Source organism: Manis javanica, chromosome 6, assembly GCF_040802235.1.
Source record: "Manis javanica isolate MJ-LG chromosome 6, MJ_LKY, whole genome shotgun sequence".
Lineage (NCBI taxonomy): Eukaryota > Metazoa > Chordata > Mammalia > Pholidota > Manidae > Manis > Manis javanica.
Genome location: NC_133161.1, coordinates 27,764,894 through 27,786,045, shown reverse-complemented (window position 1 = coordinate 27,786,045; position 21,152 = coordinate 27,764,894). Strand labels below are relative to the sequence as shown.

The 21,152-nt window shown below is 35.9% G+C and overlaps 1 protein-coding gene across 6 annotated transcripts in view; it reads left to right on the top strand.

Moving 5' to 3' along the window:
- Window positions 1-21,152, top strand: part of PTPRZ1 (protein tyrosine phosphatase receptor type Z1) — a 159,653-nt gene that overhangs the window by 116,060 nt on the left and 22,441 nt on the right. For 3 of the 6 annotated variants that reach the window (XM_017666192.3, XM_073238527.1, XM_073238528.1), the window contains 6 exons: window positions 411-3,963; window positions 8,478-8,622; window positions 15,394-15,485; window positions 18,171-18,256; window positions 20,787-20,807; window positions 20,981-21,077. In XM_017666192.3, the coding sequence (XP_017521681.3) occupies window positions 411-3,963; window positions 8,478-8,622; window positions 15,394-15,485; window positions 18,171-18,256; window positions 20,787-20,807; window positions 20,981-21,077 (3,994 nt within the window). The remainder of the gene's footprint in view (window positions 1-410; window positions 3,964-8,477; window positions 8,623-15,393; window positions 15,486-18,170; window positions 18,257-20,786; window positions 20,808-20,980; window positions 21,078-21,152) is intronic. The other 3 variants (XM_017666194.3, XM_017666193.3, XM_017666195.3) reach the window with 3 other exon arrangements.

The following is a 21,152-nucleotide window of genomic DNA, read 5'->3' as shown; positions in this document are numbered from 1 at the left end:
CACAAGAAGCTAATTGCTCTTTAGCTTGTTGGCAGATGAACTAAACAGAGAAACAGAAAAACAGGAAAACAAATGCTGTGTTAAATAACACTCAATAAGTAAACATCTACAATGTGTTTTCCTTTCAAAGCTATGGTGTCTGTTAACTTAATTCCTTCCTTCCATAGCCTTAAAATAAGGGTAGCCATAAGTAGGGGGTTGTCATTAAGCTTAATTACTGTCCATAAAGGGTGGATGATAAAGGTAACAGGATAGAGGCATGGCTTCTGTGGGATGTGCTTTACGAGAAGTTTCCAAAATCCCACAAGTGAAGACCAACAGTAGAATGCAGTGTCACATTAGTAAATGAATAACATTTCATTTTTCTCTTACTTCCTTATGTTCTATTAAATCTTGTTTACTTTTCAAAGGAGGAAGAAGAGGGAAAAGCCATAGAAGAAGACATTGCTGTGAATCCTGGTAGAGACAGCACTACAAACCAAATAAGGAGAAAGGAACTCCAGGTTCCCACCACAACAAGTGTAGGGACCAAGTACAATGAAGCCAAGACTAACCGATCCCCAACAGGAGGAAGTGAATTTTCTGGAAAGGGTGATATTCCCAGTACATCTCTGGATTCCACGTCCCATCCGGTCACTGAATTAGCCCCAGGAAAAGACGTTGCTTTGATTTCACAGACTGTGTCCCAGCGGACGCCTCACACTCTGGGAGGCTCTCCCGCCTCTTCCAGTGAGGGCTCTAAAACTGTTCTCAGGTTTCCGCACATGAATGTATCTGGGACTGTAGAATCTTTGAACACCGTTTCTGTGATGGAATCTGAAGAGGTATCTACTGATATTGGCGAGGATGAAAATCTACTGACCGACTTCAAGCTTGACCCAGGAGGTGATGATTCTTCAGGCTCCAGTCCGGCAGCTTCTGCAACGCCATTCATCTCTGAGAGCATATCCCATGGGTATATGTTTCCTTCAGAAAACCCAGAGGCAGTCACACATGATGTCCTTCTACCTGAATCTACAAGAAACACTTCAGAAGATTCAGCCTCATCAGGTTCAGAAGACTCTCTGAAGGATCCTTCCATTGACAGGAACGTGTGGTTTCCTAGCACTACAGATGGGACGCCACAGCCCGATGTTGGATCAGGCAGAGAGAGCTTTCCCCAGGCTAATCACACTGAGATACATATTGATGAATCTGAGAAGACAACTGATGCCCCTTCTCCAGGCCCACTGGTGTCTCAGGGTCCCTCAGTCACAGACATGGAAATGCCCCATTATTCTACCTTCACCTACTTCCCGACTGAGGTAACACCTCATGCTTTCACTCCATCTTCCAGACGACAGGATTCGGTCCCCACGGTCAGCATGGTACACTCGCAGACAACTCAGCCAGTATACAATGGTGAGACACCTCTCCAACCTTCCTACAGTAGTGAAGTCTTTCCTCTAGTCACCCCTTTGTTGCTTGACAAACAGCTCCTCAACACTCTCCCTGCTGCTTCAAGTAGTGATTCGGCCTTGCATGCTACACCTGTATTTCCCAGTGTCGATGTGTCAGTTGAATCCATCCTGTCTTCCTATGATGGTGCACCTTTGCTTCCATTTTCCTCTGCTTCCTTCAGTAGTGAATTGTTCCACCATCTGTATACAGTTTCTCAAATCCTTCCACAAGCTACTGCAGCTATTGAGAGCGATAAGGTGCCCCTGCATGCTTCTCTGCCAGTGGCTGGGGGTGATTTGCTAGTAGAGCCCAGCCTTGCTCAATATTCTGATGTGGTGTCACATCAGACCACTGCTCGTGCTGCTCCAGAGACACTGGAATGTGGTGGTAGTGAATCTGGTGCCCCTTATAAAACGCTTATGTTCTCTCAAGTTGAACCGTCCAGCAGTGATGTCCTGATGCATGCACACTATTCAGGGCCTGAAACCTCGTATGCCTTATCTAATAATGAGGGCTCCCAACACTTCTTCACTGTTCCTTACAGTTCTGCAATACTTGTGCATGGTTCTGTTGATGTATCTCATCAGGCTTCCTTGCTTAGCAGAGCTAGCCACACACGGATGCCTAAGTCTTCATTAGGAACCCCGGCTGCACCGCTGCCGCTGCTCACTCGTGGCCTCTCTGGTGACGGGGAGTGGTCTGGAGCCTCTTCTGGTAGTGAATTTCTTTTACCGGACACAGATGGTCCGACAGCCCTTAACATCTCTTCACCTGTTTCTGTAGCTGAATTGACATACACAACACCTGTGTTTGGTGACGATAATAAGCCACTTTCTAAAAGTGACATAATATATGGAAATGAGACTGAACTGAGCATTTCTTCTTTCAGTAAGACGGTTTACCATTCTGAAGGCACAGTCATGCCCGACCTGTATGATAATGTAAATAAGTTGAATGCATCTTTACAAGAATCTTCTGTTTCCATTTCTAGCACAAAAGGCATATTTCCAGGGTCTCTTGCTTACACTGCCACTAAGGTTTTTGATCATGAGATTAGTCAAGTTCCAGAAAATAACTTGTCAGTTCAACCTACACATGTTGTATCTCAAGCATTTGGTGACACTTTGCTTAAACTTGTGCTTAGTGCAAACTCAGAGCCAGCGACCTCTGACCCTGCTTCTAGTGAAACGTTATCTTCTTCAACTCAGCTCTTATTTCATGAGGCCTCAGCTTCTTCTAATACTGAAGTATTGCTGCCACCTTCCTTTCAGGCTTCTGATGTTGACACATTGCTTAAAACTGCTCTTCCAGCTGTGCCTACTGATCCAGTATTGGCTGACACCCCCAAGGTTGATCAAATTAGTTCTACGGTATTGTGCCCCACGGCATCAAATTCTGCTTCAAGTGAAAATACGCTGCACTCTACATCTGTACCAGGTTTTGCGCCTGCCTCTAATATACATGCTACTTCACTTCACAGTTTAACCATTTCTTATGCAAGTGATAAATATTTTGAACCAGGTTTTAAAAGCGAAAGTTCCCAGCAACTGGTACCTTCATTGTACAGTAACGATGAGATGTTCCAAACTGCTAGTTTGGAGACTAACCATGCCTTTCCCCCAAAAGGAAGGCATGCATTTGCTACTCCTGTTTTATCTGTTGATATGCCACCAAATACACTTATAAATAAGCTTACATATTCCAACAAAGTTTCCACCACCAGCAAGGGTTCTATTACCGATGAGGTATTTGCTGATTTTCCTGAAACACTTGTAACTGCCGATCATTCTGTTCCTTTAGGAAATGTGTATGCTTCCTTTACAGCTATTTCTCCCAGCAAAGATGGTTCTGTAGCCACAACTAAGTTTCTGTTTCCTTCTGAAACGACTTCTGAGCAGGTTCAAAGTGCCCTATCTGATGGTGATTTAGTGGGTGGTAGTGACGATGGTGAAGGTGGTGGTGGTGATGATGACAGAGATAGAGACGGCTTATCCATAAATAAGTGTATGGCATGCTCCTCCTATAGTGAATCACAGGAAATGGTAATGAATGATTCAGATGCCAAAGACAGCAGTCTTGTGGATCCAAATAATCCAGTCTCATTTTCACTATCTGAGAATTCTGGAGAAGAAAAGAAAGTCACCCGTGTAGTATCAGACAGTCAGACCAATCTGGAGAGAAGCCCTGATAAATCACCACCAAGAAATGCAAGCCCCCAACAGCCCAGGGATGGCAAATGGGAAGATGACACGCAGACTGGTGAAGTCCTGCTTCCTTTCACCCCAGCATCTAAAGCATGGGCAGTTCTTACAAGTGATGAAGAGAGTGGATCAGGGCAAGGAACCTCAGATAGCCTTAATGATAACGAGACTTCCACAGATTCCAGTTTTCCAGATGTTAATGAAAGAGATGTTGATGAGGTCCCAGAAGCAGGTGACTCAGAAATAACTCCTGGATCCCCACAGTCCTCAACACCGACTGTTACTAGCAGGCACTCAGAAGTAGTCAACATTGCAGAGGCAGGTTAGTTATGGATCCAAGGGGTAGACTGAGGTGTGATAGATTGTGGTGGTTTTCTTCCTCAAAAATGACAAAAATCATGGGAAGTGAAATTCGGTAAAATGGCACATCATTTTTTTAATTCAAGATATTCAACTGAATTGATTAGTTTTTAAAGAATGATTTTATTCATTACTTCAAATGGATATCTGACATGTTTTGGTCTTTTATTTAATTTTCTTCAAAATAGATGAAACAACTTCTGTTTACCACCAATTTTTCATGTTCTACAAGATGCCTATTATATGTGGGAACAATTATATGTGCATGATACATTTTTAGTATACTGCTTTTTAAATGATAGATTGGAGTGTGGCTAATAGATTATCTTAATTTTCCTGTTTACTTATGTTCTAAAAAATGTTGTGATCTAATTCTGTTGAATTATAAAATGAATTCTAAATCTAACAGAAATATGATATATGCACCTCCATCTGACCCACCCCATGGAAGGGGTTAGATAACTGCATGTCCACGTCAGCTTGGAGAGCTTTTTTAAAAAGTTCTGTTGCTGAATTTGGAAGTTAGTGGTATGATTTTTTTTAAAATTGTCTTTCTTTGATTACCTTGTTTCCTAAAGAGGGCAGTGTGAACTAACAAAACACATTCTACTTTGTACTTGGGGTTTTACACCTTTTTAAGAAGTTAAATAATGGGCATTAATATGCACAGTATGTATAGGTATTGTATGACACGATGTAAAACAGTAGAACATTTTCTGTAGAAGTGCATTTCATTTGTTAATGTATCTTATGCAAATTAGTTTATTGGCCAGATGTTTCTTAAAGCAGATCACTTGCAGCATATATCATACAGATGTTTGCTTTATGTGTCAGTAGGGAAAAAAGGGGAAATTAAATAACACTAAGCATATGAAATAGTAGATAATTTTGTTGAATTGATCAGAATTTTATAATCTATTAAATTTTAAGGCATTTATAAATTAACAATGAAAATATTTCAGTCTTTACAGTAAGTCAAAAGATAGGCTAAAGTAGTATCTTGCACTCTTACTGCATAAAAGTGGATATGTATAATCCAGAACATAGACACCAATCACATGATATTTTTCCTTTTTGTTATTTTCACCCCTTGAGTTACCTGTTTCCTTTCAGTGCAGCAGCAATTAAAAGTTTGTACATTTTTATAGAAAAGTTTTTCAGCCTTCTGACTTGATACCTACTTAACACTGCATTCCAGTTTACACACTAACACTCTGATATGTGAGAAGGAATAAGTAATCCATGGGTCACTGTATTCATTAGTGTTGTCATGTATATGAATTGTTACTGGCTTCAACCATGGCACTTTTAAAAAATATTTATTAGATTCATTTTAAAGGAAAACATCAAGGATCCATCTATCTTCTTACAAGGGAGTGACATCATGAGGCATTCTTGCTGTGTTATGCTGTTATGGAAAGAATGTATATATTGCAAAATGCCAAACCTAGATTTATTCACTGAAACTTAGCAGTTTGTCTTCAATGCACTTACTAGATTTATTTAATTATTAAGAGTATGTTCTCTCACTGATGAGGCAAAAAAAATATGAATATAACATCCAAATCATCAAGTAACATAATTAATGAAATAAATAAGATCAAACAAGATTAGGGACAAATTCTTGCCTGTTTTTAAAACTGTATCTAAAAAAACATGTAGTATTTTATCCAATAATTGAATATGCCTCTATATCAATCTTTTCAGATGAATTCTGAAAATTATAATTTTATTATATACTCTAGAATGTAGAATGATTTACATGTCTCTCAAAATAAAAGAGATAAGAAAAACATTAGTATCTGCAGCTTTTGAATGCATTAACTGAGTCCCAGAGGTATGAGATTACTTGATCACACGGGGCATTAATACAAAACTGAGACTGGAAATATGTGTTATTGGTGTCTGTCTAACTTTTATGATTGAGGACAATAAGATACATATAATGCTTAATTTCTAATTCCAAAATTATACCGTTTTATTCTCAGAACATACTGTAAAAAATTAATCTTAGTGCTTTATTATCTAATCATCTATTAGTAGATTCTTGTGCTATCATTTAGGTAACTCACCTACACTACTGAGGCACATCAAAATAGGTATTCGTGTCTCGACTAATGAGTATAAAAGTCAGTACAACTAGCTCTTCCTCACAGTGTACAAAGCAACCAGTTGATTGTACTTTCATGGCATATCTCATCTTGTATAAAATACCTAGGTTTCATAATATGTAGTTACCATGAATTATCACTCTAATTCCCTAATTAAAAAGTTTATTTTAAACTCAGACCTCCCAGAGAACTTAAATGAGAGAAGTCTACGCACAAAACTATATGTCAACATATAGTGCATGTCTATAGTGTATGTGATATGTATGATAGTTTGTTTGTATTTTGTTATATATATATCACACATATATGTGCACATACATCTATATAAATGAGATACATACATCTATATGTAGCTACATATACCTATACACATATTGTTATGAGTATTTGTGGTCATTGAAGACCTTTGACTATAATTATATAAGCTCATTTTGTATATAAATCAATGTACATCCTTGGATCTCAAACTTTAATGTGGATCCAAGTTATCCAGAAGACTTGTTAAAACATGGATTGTTGGGCCTTACCTGTGGTTTCTGATTCAATAGATTTGGACTGGTTGGGGTGGGGACCAAACTTTTCATTTTTCACAGGATGTAAGTGAAGCTGATGCGTTACTGGGGACCACCCTGCAAGAATTACTGATACAGATAATAATAGATATAATATTAACCACCATTTGTAATTTCTAGGTACTAGGGACTTTGCTAGGCAGGTTATTTCATTTATTACAAAATTTCCATTTAGGTAACCATAGTTACAATAGAAAAAAATGTAAAGCCTATTATGTATAAAATAACATGCTTTCCTAAATTTCATAAAGAAATTCTCAGTGCAGTCACCATCAGAGATTATTTAGACTTCCAGATGAGCATCACACAATATGTAATGACTTGAGCGTCTCCCACAAGAACATTAACTATTAACTACACTTCAGGGATGAATTGATTTACAGTATTTCCATTTATATGATTTTGTGATTTTTAGTCTTATAATTTTTAGCCATGCCTTTGAATTTCACCTTTTTCTACCAAAAGTATCTGTAATTATAAAAACAAACACCCCTTGGGAAATTTGAATGTCATTTATACTCCACTGATACATTTCCTGTATGAGTCGATGAAATTCTTGACCCTTTCTACATCATCTCTCCTTACAGAAGGAAGCTGTCATTTCAATTCTTAAGTTTGCTATGGTTAGATACATTTAAAATATATATTAAAATGCTGTATTTATGAATTTATTCAAATTCAAATTTATTTTTGAACTAAATTGACTCCCTTAGTCTCATATCATTGATAGTAAGATACTTGGTATAAACAGCAAATGTGCCAAGTGTGTAGGGAGCCGTAGAGACTTTGGGGAAACTTAAATTCAGTTCTTCCAGAACTTCAACAGGTAGAAGGTAAGGGTTCTTCCCTTGTAGCAGTGTCAGAATATCATCACGGTAGAGCAGGTCCAGTGTTCAGTCATCCTGGTTTCCCACTACACATACCTCAGAGTAGAAGAAAGGGTTGTGACCCATCAGTGATACCCTGCAGTTCTAAAACTCTTTTTACAACTTAGAAGGATAGTTCAAGTGGCTGTAATTTTGGAAGTGATAGAACAATAGGGCACCTGATCATTGACCAAAAAAAAAAAATCATTTTCCATCTTTAAAATTAACCCAAGGAGAGAATTTAGACTTTTTTTGTGACATCCATATTTGAAAAGAATTTCTTAGATCTATATATTCCTTCAGTTCATGTGCAATATTTTTATTCTTGATAAATAAAAACTGTCAATAAGAAGGGCATTCAAATAACATTTTAAAAGCAACCCTGCTTTTTAACTTTAAACAGTTTTCTGGATTGAAGGTTAATCCTAATATAAGAAGGGTTACCCTAAGATTCTCTCTTCATGAAATTATTAATTGCTCCCAATTATTTATGTAACTGCAGGATTAAAAATAATTCTGTTAAAATTAATTTGGAATATCAAGATTATATATGGTAATTCAGTAAGTGGCATTGTTTTTCCTGATGATTTTATTATAAAAACTGGATCATTTTCTTACATTAATACTTCATTTCCCTTTTAACAAGCTTTTCAAGGCAGTGTTATGCTCACTTCTTGCCACAGCACCCCTATCTGGGTACCCGTTTCTGTTGGGATATTACTATAGTTCTTCAGCTCTGATAGCATGCCTTACTTTTTAAACTTCACTTTACTTATATTGGCTTATGACCATAGACATTCTTTGCATCCCAGAGTCGAACTTTTAAAGGTAAGCAACAGTGATGAAGGTTGCAATTATTCGATTGAATAATGTTGTGGCTTTTCCTTAGGCTTAAATATCAACTCTCTCAATTTTCTCCGACTACAGAGGCCAGTAATAGTAGCCATGAGTCTCGTATTGGTCTAGCTGAGGGGTTGGAATCCGAGAAGAAGGCAGTTATACCCCTTGTGATCGTGTCCGCCCTGACTTTTATCTGTCTAGTGGTTCTTGTGGGTATTCTCATCTACTGGAGGTAAGTTGAGTGTGTGTTTGGACATAGATTTCATAAAGCTCACATTTTGCTTGTCTTTTACCTGAAAGTTCTTCCAAGCATATTCAAAATTCCTTTTACTTGAGAACTGCCATTAATTTATCCAGTAACTATGAATAAGGTGAATTTGTGAATCCAAAGACTTAATAATAAAACACTTGATTGTTCCTCATACTTCAGTCAAACAACTAAAGGTGAAATGGAGAAGCTTTGGGTTCAGTTGGTACTTGATACAATATTTTGACAGTTGTAGTTCTCATGTTAATCTAAATAATGTTCAAACACTACCTAAACATTTAACATACATCTAAGTTTCTCAGCTTAAATGCTCTTGCTCTTATAATTTCAAAAGTTATCATTTAGGGAGATGATTTTTGATGTAGTAAAAGAGTTTTTTTATAACAATAGGTTTTGTACAAGATGCCTATCTACTGCATTCTAATAACAAAAATGATCCCAACACAAAGTCAAGCAATTAAAATATCTCCTAATTAGAAAATAAAGGTAATGACTACATTAAGGTGCATGGGGTTTTAAAATTCATTGTAATTTGCCTTGAGGATGAAATACAGTTTTACTCTCATCAATAAACTATTAAAACTTTTAAAGGACAAGGAAAATTGCACCCAACATAAGCTACCCATCCTATGCCAAGCAGAACATACTGTAAGTTTACTAGGAACATAATGCAAACTAATAGAACTGTCATAACCATGTCTGTTGGGAAACAAGGACTTTATGATGATACCAGGGATCATAGTTTAGTACCTAAGCATTTATTTTAAAGGAGAAATTCGTTCAGAAGGTCTGTAATTCCTTTTTGTTTAACATCTTTATAATTTCATATCACTAATCTTTATGTGTTATCCCAAAATATATTCTCTCAGTTTATTCAAAAATATTTACTGTGTTTATTAACTGTTTCTCATTTGCCTACTACTATGTTAACTACTATGGGAAAATATTGAAAATGAATGAACTAATGAATGTACAGACAAATAAATGAATAGGAGTTATTGCAGTCAAGAAATTTATGCTTATTGAGAGTTCCCCATGAAAATTTTGTAAGATATTGCACAAAAGTGTATACATGGCAGCTGAAATCTTTAATGCTCAGGGTGCTCAAACAACAGGGATCTTGATATGCCAGAATGGACAAGGTAAATATGCAATGTAAGGTTTGAGCTAGATAGGACACAAAAGCAGATAAAAAGGAGAAGGGCGTTTCAGGCAGGAACACGGAGGGTTTACCAGGAAGCAGGAATAAGCTGGGTCTACCTGAGACAGTGGGGCCGGGAGCATGTAGTTACATGTAGTTGGACATTAGCTGGTTAAGGTAGAATGTTTTCATGACCAGCTACATTTCATATCTGGCTTTCTTACAGAACAAACTACAGAGTATAGAGAACAGATCATGCTTTTTCTGTCCCACGTGAGTTAGGCGTCTATTTTGTCTATAACATGATGCAAACCAGGCTGCTTTCTTCATTGATTCCTATAATTGCCAATGATTCATTTTACAGAAGATTTCCATGCCCAGCCAGGCACCATGAACACAGGACATAACCCATAAATGTTTGTTCAACAAGAATTCATATTGCTTTTATCTCTATTCCCCACTGGGCTTCTTGGCCAAACTTCTTATCAACATTGATATCATGTTTGTTCAGATTACTGGTTTATACATAATCTGATTTTCCTGCCAAACCAGTTTTTAAAGTTAATGGGAATTTGGGTTAAAAAAATTTTTTAATAAGATGGAAAATAAGACCAAATTCTATTTCACAGTAAACACTGTTAGAATAAAGTTCCAATAAAAATTTCAGATGGTTTATAGTTATAAGATTGAAATAATTAGAGTGAGTCCTTTAATCTGTTATTTAATATTTCAGGTTTGTTTTTTGCAAAGTTGAAAATCAGTGTCTTCTATAATATGACTTGATATTTCATGGAAAATTAAAATCTGGAGTATTTTTTATCTTCTGTACATAATGGGTCATCCCATCTGTATTATGTGGGAAAAAAATTAAAATTACCAGTTGAAAATATTAATTTGACCTTCACCAATAAGATATTTCTCTTTTCCTAACAAATAATACTTAAGTACCTTGAATGCAATGTGCTTTCGTTTAAAATATGAACTCTGATGGCTTTATGTATATATTTTTTATCTATCAAATGTTCTAATAAAATCTTCACTTTCTTATTTATCCATTTTAAAATGTAACATATCTCTCCTACTCACACCCATTTGAAGTTAATTCCCTTCAAAATGCAACTTTTTTAGATCATAATACACTAGGGGTTTTTTGCTAAATCACAAGATGACAATGTTGGCATATTCTTCAAGACTTTTGTGAAATATTCAAATTCCAGTGTAGATGCATTTGTAAACAACATGATTTCACTAGCCAATATGGCATTAGACCTTTATGGAAGCTGTAGCCTTTGAAAAGGTTTTAACAAAAAATAGCATACAAAGGAGGGTCGTAATAGTAAAATGTCCTTATGAGGTTTTCCAAGTTCATATCTTTAGACATTTTTCCTAATTTTTTAGGAGAAAAAATAATCTTGAAGAGGTATAATTAATCCTCCCTTTTGTCTAATTTACTGACTCAAAGAGGTCTCCCAAACATTGAGAGAGAACATGGTGTAGCAGGAAGACAGAACTAGTTAAAAGTGATAAATGCTGGTACCGTTTCCTAGTTCTGGCTTACATTTGCCACATTGTCTTGACCATGTCACTCACCCAACTAGAAATTCGTTTTCCTCTTCTTACCATTTGGGGAAAGGTTCACTCGATCATCTTTAAATTGAGTCAGACCTTCTTTAAGACTTCTGTGATATAAGGCAGCATAATGAATATTGTTTCCTATCTGTATAAGAACCTAAAAAATAGAATAATAATTACACATTTCTAGCTTTCAATCCTAAATACCTTCTGTGATGAAAAGGTGTAAATCAAATAATCAGATTAACATTGATTGATAGGACCTGTGTCTACAAGTTGAAAACAGTCATCACTTTTTTCATGATGGCTGAGTGATAATTAGCAGGATACATAGTTATCAACACTTAGCGCATAGACGTGAAAAAACTCACTGCTTATACAGAACAGATGGACTATAGATATTTAATCTTGTCAAACATTAGATAATATACCTTGAAATTATTTTCCAGATGTTTTAAGGTGTCATTTACAAGAGCCAAATAGTAAGTTTCCAAGATACAAAATGACTTCAATAAGGAAGATTTTTAAAAGTTCTTTTTAAAGAAGACAAGGGGCAAATTTTTTAGAGTTTATGTAAGAGTTAAGACCTAAAAAATATCAAAGGTGTATTCAACAAAACAACATGTATCAAAAGCAGCATAGCAAAGAACTCTCTATAGACACAGCTGTTTTGTCTGGAGGGAAAAAAAGCAATCTGAGGCCTTGCTTCATTTTAAATTAAAATTTGTGGGTCACTTAAGGTAGCTACGAACCTGGAACGAAGGCCTCCTGGTACCATGCCCCTTTTAACTAGAATGGCATCACCTAAGTAGGACTGCAGTATAAAATATACTGGAACAATATACACATGACCATCATCTAGAATGTATCCTATGCTATTTTAATTTAAATTTTTTGCACTTACAAACTGTTTGGTATGATGTTAAGTTTCTTTTGTTACTTGCTAATGCAAGTAGCATAATTGGACCACTTATTATCTAAAACCAACAAATATTTGATTACATAGCTAAAAAGACTTGAGTTGGTATTTATGCAGCTACTCTACTGAATGTTAAACTTGTTAAACCTCAATACCAATGTGTTTAATTTACCTGTTTCTATTCTGAGGTGCTGCCTTCTTCCTGTTCTCTCAGACACACCCTCTATCTATCCATCCATCCACCCACCTTTCTCTAACCATATATTAGATTTCCTCATAAATGGTGTGAGATGCCAAGTTATCCCATTTGAGGTTCAAGTAGGCAAGTGAACCTAAGATACAGCTGAATAACATGGTTGGTAGGATTCATTTGCTACTGGAAGTCCATCTAATTATTCAACATTTAACACCTAGTATAGTCCTGGCTTGTATTAAGAGTTGGGTGTACATAAATCAAAAGACATGGCCCCATCTTTTAAAAATGTAATGAAGGTACAGGCATAAAACACATAGATTGTAAAATAATTACCCTAACCACCAAGTAATAAAAGTGTTTGAAATAAAATAATGTAGAATAGTGTCTAGGAAGTGAAGGGCATCCTTGGATTACTTAAACATATTTTTTAAAACAATATAACAGTGAGTATGAATGCAAGTTTATGGTGGGTGCAGTGAAAACGAGAAACTGGAGTGCTGCAGTCTGCCTAGGAAATAAGAGACTGTTGCACAGAGAAGATACCACTGAGCTGTTTTTAAGGAGAATAGTGTTTGCCTGACATATTAGCGAGGCATTTTGGTCAGGTTAACCTCCTCAGGGAGGAGAAATACTGTGTTAGGACAGGACAAGGTATGTTCAGTGATCTACCACGTGTTTGTGTTATCAGAGTGTAAACTTCAAGCAGAAAGTCAAAAAGGGTGAAGGCCACAGATAGATAGGGTTTAAGTATTGAAAGGTTGATCTTGGGCACCATAATCTAAAAATCTGTCAACTACGATATTGCAGTTGGTCCCTTGTGGCGTTTTACAACTTTAGGATTCATCAAAACATAAACAAATCCATCCACTGGCTTGTGTAACCATATTTTAGAGGGATCAAAGATTTTAATTCTGTGATCTTCAAAGCAATATCCAGTGTTTCCATATCAATGTGTCAGAATATGCTACATCTCCCTGTACACAGAGAAGCTGAACTTTCCGTGTAGTTTCTGCTCTAGCGTGATTCAGTACTGCTCAAATGTGGACCTTCAGTTAAATAGTTTCTTTATCATGAGACCTGGGGCCCTCATCCCTTCCATTCCTCTTTAGTCTGCCATACTCTTTCCACTTTTTAGGATATGAACATAGCTCCGGGTCCCTTTGACACTTGATTCTGCACCCACTAGTCTCCCTCCTACACCCTGTTCTCTCTTGAAGATATTCTTGTGTTCTCTTGATTAGCTATGTTCCCATAGGTTTGTTTACCAAATGCTTGTTGCCATTACAGCAGAGGGCTAGTTTTTCCTATGCACATATTGCTTTTGGATTCTTTCTTTTGCTTGTAGCATAAAATTTGTAAACAACCTATACTAACAGCCATGAATTCATTGAACAAACATTTGGGGCACACAACATGTTAGATACTGTTCTTAGCACTGAGGACCAGCACTGCATTGATTGACAAAACATTCTGCCTTTTGTGGGGCTTACGTTCTGGTGACAGGACCAACTGAAAACATGTAAGATAAATTAGCAAATACATAAATAAGACATTTCAGACAGCTATAAGCGCCACAAAGCACACAAAAGGGCGAAGAATAGTGGTCAGGGAGTATGCTCCGGGGAGTGGCATTCAAGAAGGACAAAAATGATGGGAAGGAGGCAGGTGGTCAGTACAATGTCTAGAGCCGAGGCCTCGAGATGGTACTGACGGAGCCTTTTCCAGGGAGAAAGAGAGGACAGTGTGGCCTGGAGCCTAGTGGCTGAGGGAATGAGTTGTAAAGGTGGGGACCAGGCCACAGAGGGGCTTATAGCCCTTGCTGAAACAACTAATTATCATTCTAATTCTGGTGGGACACCTCTGAAGAATTATGTGCAGGGAACTGATTACTGACAAAATAGCCGTCAAGGTGTGTCATGGAAAAGAGTCACTGTTACATTAGAGCTCATTAGGATACCTACCTCGCAGTTTGAATCTTTAAATGGAAAAAGAGATTGGCAGTCCCACTCAAGCAGATATTTCTATTTAAATGGAACCTCTCATGAGTAATAGTTCAAATTAAATGAGCCACATCAAAGAGTGTCATTAGCAGTTTTAATTATCTAATTTTTTAAAAGTAAGGATGGTTTGCATGAGTGTGTGGCAGCAGTCAGTTCTCTGCTCTTCTCGATAGATGGTAGTGTGCTCTCACCAGATGTTACTCTTGTTATCTGAATGAAAATAGATTCAGGTGACACAGTAGGTCATAGTTGTCACTAATTCCAAATATATTCATCCTCAAAACCCTCATCAACAGGGCTAGCATCTGTTGGAAAGAAAATCCCCCTTGTTTTTTATTATAGGCTCATTATTTCCTCACTTTGTTCTGTCATAACTGCGGTAACACACTTACAGCCTAAAGCTCCTTCTATTCCATCAAATCATTACCACTGTGGAATTTTGTTTCTACATAGCCATAGCTCGCTGTCTTTTGCTAGCAGCTAAATATGCTCAGAAGAGCATGGTCACGTAAATATTGAGTGCAAATAGCTTTGGATGGGCTTTCTTTTCCACTGTGGCCCTGTCCAAGGTGGCAGGATGCACTGGCGTAAAGCAACAGGGGAAGAGTAGCTAGAGCACTGAGGGGCCCAGCTCAGCTCAGTACCACTTGGTACCCGCTACGGCTTCAGATGCCACCTCTGCTGTCAGCATGTCTAATAGCTATCGCTTGTCTGCATCTGGTAAGAGTAAAACTGAGATAAACTTGGAGGCCATAAAATTCTTTAATATCTTGTGTTTTGTAAAATCGATGGAGATTACCATTTATTTTTTAATTCTGGAGATTTCTGTCATAATTGTACAGCAGCTCAAAAGTTGTATTTTTACCCATGGCAGCTAGTCATATAAATTGCTTTCTTTCCTTTCCAGGAAATGCTTCCAGACGGCACACTTTTATTTAGAGGACAGTACATCTCCCCGAGTAATATCCACACCTCCAACACCTATCTTTCCGATTTCAGGTAATAGCTTGAAGTGTGACCACGAGTAGCTGGTAGATAGTGAATGAAAAGCATAGTGTTGGAAGGTTTGTCCTTAGTGCGGTAATTTGATTGCTATAACGTGGGTTAGCAAATATTTGTGTTGCTCAAAATATTGATTACATCATCTATCAGGCACCCAGGTTTATACCTTGTTCTCTTTAATGATGAACATTCTTAACTATACAGATGATATGGCAAAATAATTTATAATTGTTCAGATAGAATATGTTAAAGAATATAAACCTTATAGCAATAAAATACTAGATAAGAATAATGCTGACTTCCAGTCATTCCCATTATTTTCATGGAAACCTAAACAGCAAAAGTCACACTAAATCAATGCAGTAAGAGTGGGGGAGGACAAAATAATGAAAATAAGGGTAAAGTTTAGTTCTTCCATGATCATCTGAGTTTAAGTGAGAAAAGGTTTCCCTTAACTATGTTAGAAAAAAACCCACGGAATGGTGGGGACAGAAGGAAAACATGAACACAAAGAATGTATGATTGCCTGAAATGCTTACAGTCAACATGCCAAGCAGTTGAATACCTGGGAAAACACTGACTAGGTTTATCAGAACATACCTGGTTAACAATGTACAAGAATCAGCGAGGGTCCTTTTGGTTAAGACACCCACTGACCCTGAAGTCAGACCATAATTAAGATCACAGACACTTACTTTTAACATTCTGTGACATTTCAGAATGAAAAGTGGAAATAAAAAAAAGGTTTTACCTAGAAATTTGTGAACTCTGAAAGAAGTGCTGGAGAAGAGAGGGTTAGACATGACACAGAGCCACAGACCCGGAACACAAATGGGGAAATTCATTTACACAGTCATTTTATTGAAGCCTCCTTTTAAATTGTCTGATACTCCTCCACATGTCACTGCTAGAGGCCTAAATTCTGCATGATGTAATCTTCTGAAGTCACATGGTTTAAGAAACCGGAAGAAACAAACTAACCCAGAAGCATTTCCTGGGTAATCCTCAGCAGCCACAGGGATTAGAAGTGTTTCATTCTTTTCTCATCTTTTATCAACTGTATGTCTTTAACCACCACTCTGTTCTCTCTTCCTAGTTTATATTAAAATTCTGTACATTTATTACAGTACAACGCAATTTCTCACTGACCCCCCCATTTAGAATTTCTAGATTGACAGCTCTCAGTTATCTCTTCCATTTAATTTCCTTCACTTTTCAACACACCTCGTTTACATTCCCCATGTGCATGGGCATTCAAATTTACCATATGATCCAAACACCAACATGGTTTGCTATTAACAGGAAATAAAATTATCTAAAATCAGAACCTAGTCCAGGAAATCCAAAACTCCATGTTCTACCTCTCAAGTGATTAAGGGCAGCTCTGCTCAGCTTTCAAAAGATGCACCCTTGACTCCTCAATATGCATATTTTCGTGTAAAATGAGAAAATAAAAAGATATGTTAGTCCCACTAATTTACACACCAGTCATCGAAGAAATTACCAAAACACTTAACTGCAAATCAAATGTACTCAGTTTGCTTGTGAAAAGAGATTAGTGGTGCCAGATAATATCAATGGGTTGGAAGGAACTTTACTAGAAGAACTAAAGATTTAGATGTAACAAATGATTTCTGTTTTCTTGTCTAATTATAAAAGCTACTTCCAGGCAAAATCCTTCTGTAGGTGTGAAGTTGGAATTGCACCTTTGTCTAGTGTTTCTTAGGCTTAACTGGCTAATTTAATTTTAATATTCAGGTACACTCATCTGAGAGAAAGAACAGATGGATTCTTTTTTCTTTTGAAATCAACAAATTCTTGGTAACTGAAGCTTTAAAATATTAAATGGTCTAGATGCTGAACATCTGTTGATGTAAATAACTGTTTCTGGTGAAATGTGTTTGATGTTTCCTTGTCAGAGAAATTACTTGTGAAATTGCATATGTGAACCAGTAATATGCTTAATCTTTCCAGGAAAAAAAAAGTATTTTGAGGAAAAAAACAACAGAACCAGTTAAAATAATTTGGCCCCTTCATAATTAATTAACAGATCCAATGACTTTGTTTACATAGCATATTTTCAAGTCAGAATTCTTGAAATTTTACAGTTAAAAGTCCCAAAGGTTTTTGACATTATCCTTAATGAATAGTCTGCATATAAATGTTTTCTATTATTTATAGGGAGAAATGTTTTCAAATGTAAACTTGTGACTATTAACTGTAAGACAAACTGTACAATTTTATAAAACTGAAATTGTTCTCTATGTTGTTTCATCCATGGTAAAATTGAAAAGAAATTATTTCTGCATTTTTCTCCACAATGTACATGCAACTCCCACTCATGTAAAAGAAAGGTATCCATAAAGAGACTGATAAGTCCATTGATAAGTGAAGCTTTGGTGGTACTTATAATTTAACAGCGAAAATTAATTCTTTTCTCGTTAAAGTAGGAAAGGAAAAGAGATTCCTGATCAAATTAGTATCATAAAATGCAGGTTATGATAGTAAATACAGAGAAAATTGGTAATTGCTGCTGTTCCATTAAATGGGGAAATTCAGATTATAGAAATAGTGGTACTTTGAAGTTGTTTTAGAAGATATTTTATAAATCTGCATAGATGAGAGTCTTGTTCAGTTCTGTTAAATTATCCTTTCTGAACTAATTTTTTAAAATTTACTTAGATGATGTTGGAGCAATTCCAATAAAGCACTTTCCGAAGCATGTTGCAGACTTACATGCAAGTAATGGGTTTACTGAAGAATTTGAGGTATGATTTTAATATATCTGTGTTAAATAATATGGAAATAGTAAATTTAAAAGATTCGGTAGTAGGCTATTTCTTGACCTAAAGACATTGAAACTATTTTCATTCCCAGCAAGAATATTAGTTCCATAATCACTTTTGTGTTTAGAAGAGGTGTTATGGTTATCATATCATTTAGAAAATTGGTTTTTCATTTTAAAAGCCAAGTACTACTAGTGGAAAAATAAAAACATTGTTAATTCCCTCCCATGAAATGCAGAACTCCAATATTCTTTTTAAAAATATGAATTAATAACACTGATTCCTTTTAATTTTCTAAATTATATAAATCAAACTAGTAAATTTCATGATTTTCACCAAAGTACATACAAACTCCTAATTTTAAGTATTATACCAGTGTAAATGCACAAGCAATTACTTTACAAAGTATAATAAATATTATACAAGGTAAAATCCCATCTTCCTCTCAAGAAATATGCATTTCTAAAAAACTTGAACTTCACCAGTTTTTCTAGTAACATTCCATAAAATACTCTATGTAGAGGGACAGAGAAATGTAGTACAAATTCATTATGACTCATGAAACTATCAGTCAAACAGATTTTTCAAAATAGAGTGTCATAATGCCAAAGTCAACAGTAACGACTACAAAAAAATAAAAGTTACCATGATTAAGCGCTCTTTAATACGCCTGTTACAGAACTAGGTGCTTTCATTCAACCTTCACCCAACTTTGGAAGTTACTTGTTTTTATTTCTTTTCATGTTACTGACAAAATCAACTTCCACAGAAGTTAATTCACAAGTAATAGCAGGGCTGGGATTCAAACCTAGGTCTGCGATGTTAAGATTCACGGCCTTCCTTTCCAGCAAGCAAGGGATCTTAGCCTCCCTGTGGCTCCTCCCCTTTGGGAAGCAGTCCATGGCTTGTCTGTCTCTCCCTCAACCCCCAGGTGCTCTGGGTGGCCCTCCCTCCAAAGCACTTTGAGTTCTGATCCTGACCAGAGCGTGTTCCACTGTCTCCATTGCACCCAGCAACTGCTTCTCAGGAGTCACTTTGACCAGGACATATTTAAGGAAGGAAAATGTCATAGATTGGAAAGCTTTAAGCAATCAAAAGAAGTAGAAATGAAAAGTGATATATTTTCACTAAATTAAAAGTAATAGAAGCCAATTCATTTAATCCTAAAAGAAATTGAAGTCATAGTTACATCGAATAAGAGAGCTGAGTGAGGTAATGACTAAATAAAGTGGTATGGTATAAAGAATTATATATGTATTACGTCACTTTTTCTTACCGTCATAGCAGTTACTGGGTGGTACAACATAACTCATGACAACTGTCAGGCTCACATCAAACAAAATCGCAATTGAAAGTGGGAGAATCTGTCAAGGATAGGTCTGATCTTCCAAAAGTTAAAAATTATAAGTAAAAACAAACAATTTATAATAAAAGTTGCAGATAGCATGTGCACAAATGCAGATTCATAGTTTTCACAGCTATAAAGCCATTTTGAATATTATTAAGCAGTTTATAACACTTAAGTTAATAAAATGACTTCACATTTTTACTCAAAAAGTGTATTCTTATTTCCATGCCTTTAATTTACAGTCTGATTTGAGGAAACTTTTCATTAATATAATAACTAGCTTAATAATAATGCTACACCTTTTCAGTGGCTCATATATTAAATTGTTTTTAAAATTTAGGGTCAGAATTACTTTCTGCAAACGAGGCCTTACTTGGAGAGAAGCTGGGCTGCTTGCTGATGAATCATATTCATATTTGGTTTATATACTTTCTGAAAAATTATAAGGCTTTTCTGTTATACTACCTTAATACTAAATAATTATAAATTCCAATCTAATATATTTAGATTAAAAAAATCTCTGGAAAGGATTTTAATTCATTTTAGAAGATAATTGGCAGAAATAATTTATCTGTACCCATTGAAGTTTAAATTAAAAACAGTTCTACTAATTAGAGGTATCTAATTAAATATGGAAAAAATCACACTATCTAAATTTTGTTTCAACATGACATAGTGTAGATGATTAAAAATTTTAGGAGATTTTTTAATGTTTTGACAGCCCTAAATCTGTTACAGGCCACCTAATAGGAAACTGTTTGCTCTTTAAAATTACACTATAAGGATGTGTCACTAATTCAGAGTTTCAAATTGCACTATAGTGGTCAAATAAAATTACATTTGGATATCAGCAAATCTGATTAATATGACAAAATGTGTCATTGAATATATGTTTTTCTCATCTAAATTTTTAAAATTCATCATGGTATTGTACCACTGTGCCCTTTTAAAAGTGTTTTTTCCTTTTACATAAGGTTAAGTCTCCAAATTGTTAAAGTTTTGATTTGCATGTAACTGTTTGAAACATTCGATTTTGTGACAAATGTGTTTATTGCATGATCATAGTTTTCCATTGTAAACCTAATATGAACACTTTTTTTTCTCATTTGTCGTGTGCTGTGGAATTTGATTTCTTTACTTTTTTGGCATTCATTTCCTCATTAGACACTGAAAGAGTTTTACCAGGTAAGGCATTATTTCACTGCATTTTCTTTTAGCCAAGAAATAGTTGTAACATGTAAAAAAAAAAAAATTCTTTGGATAGACTATTTTGTTTGTTTCATCTTCTTCATTACATTTTAAGGCACTTTGTTTGAAAGGATGAGTGTTAAAATGTGGCGCATACAATTTCTTTACAGGAAGTGCAGAGCTGTACTGTTGATCTAGGTATCACAGCAGACAGCTCCAACCACCCAGACAATAAGCACAAGAACCGATACATAAATATTGTTGCCTGTGAGTATATCCTTAGTTCTGACTTTGTTACCCTGTCATTGCTGAGCTTTTAACTGATGTCCTGAAGTCCTCTGA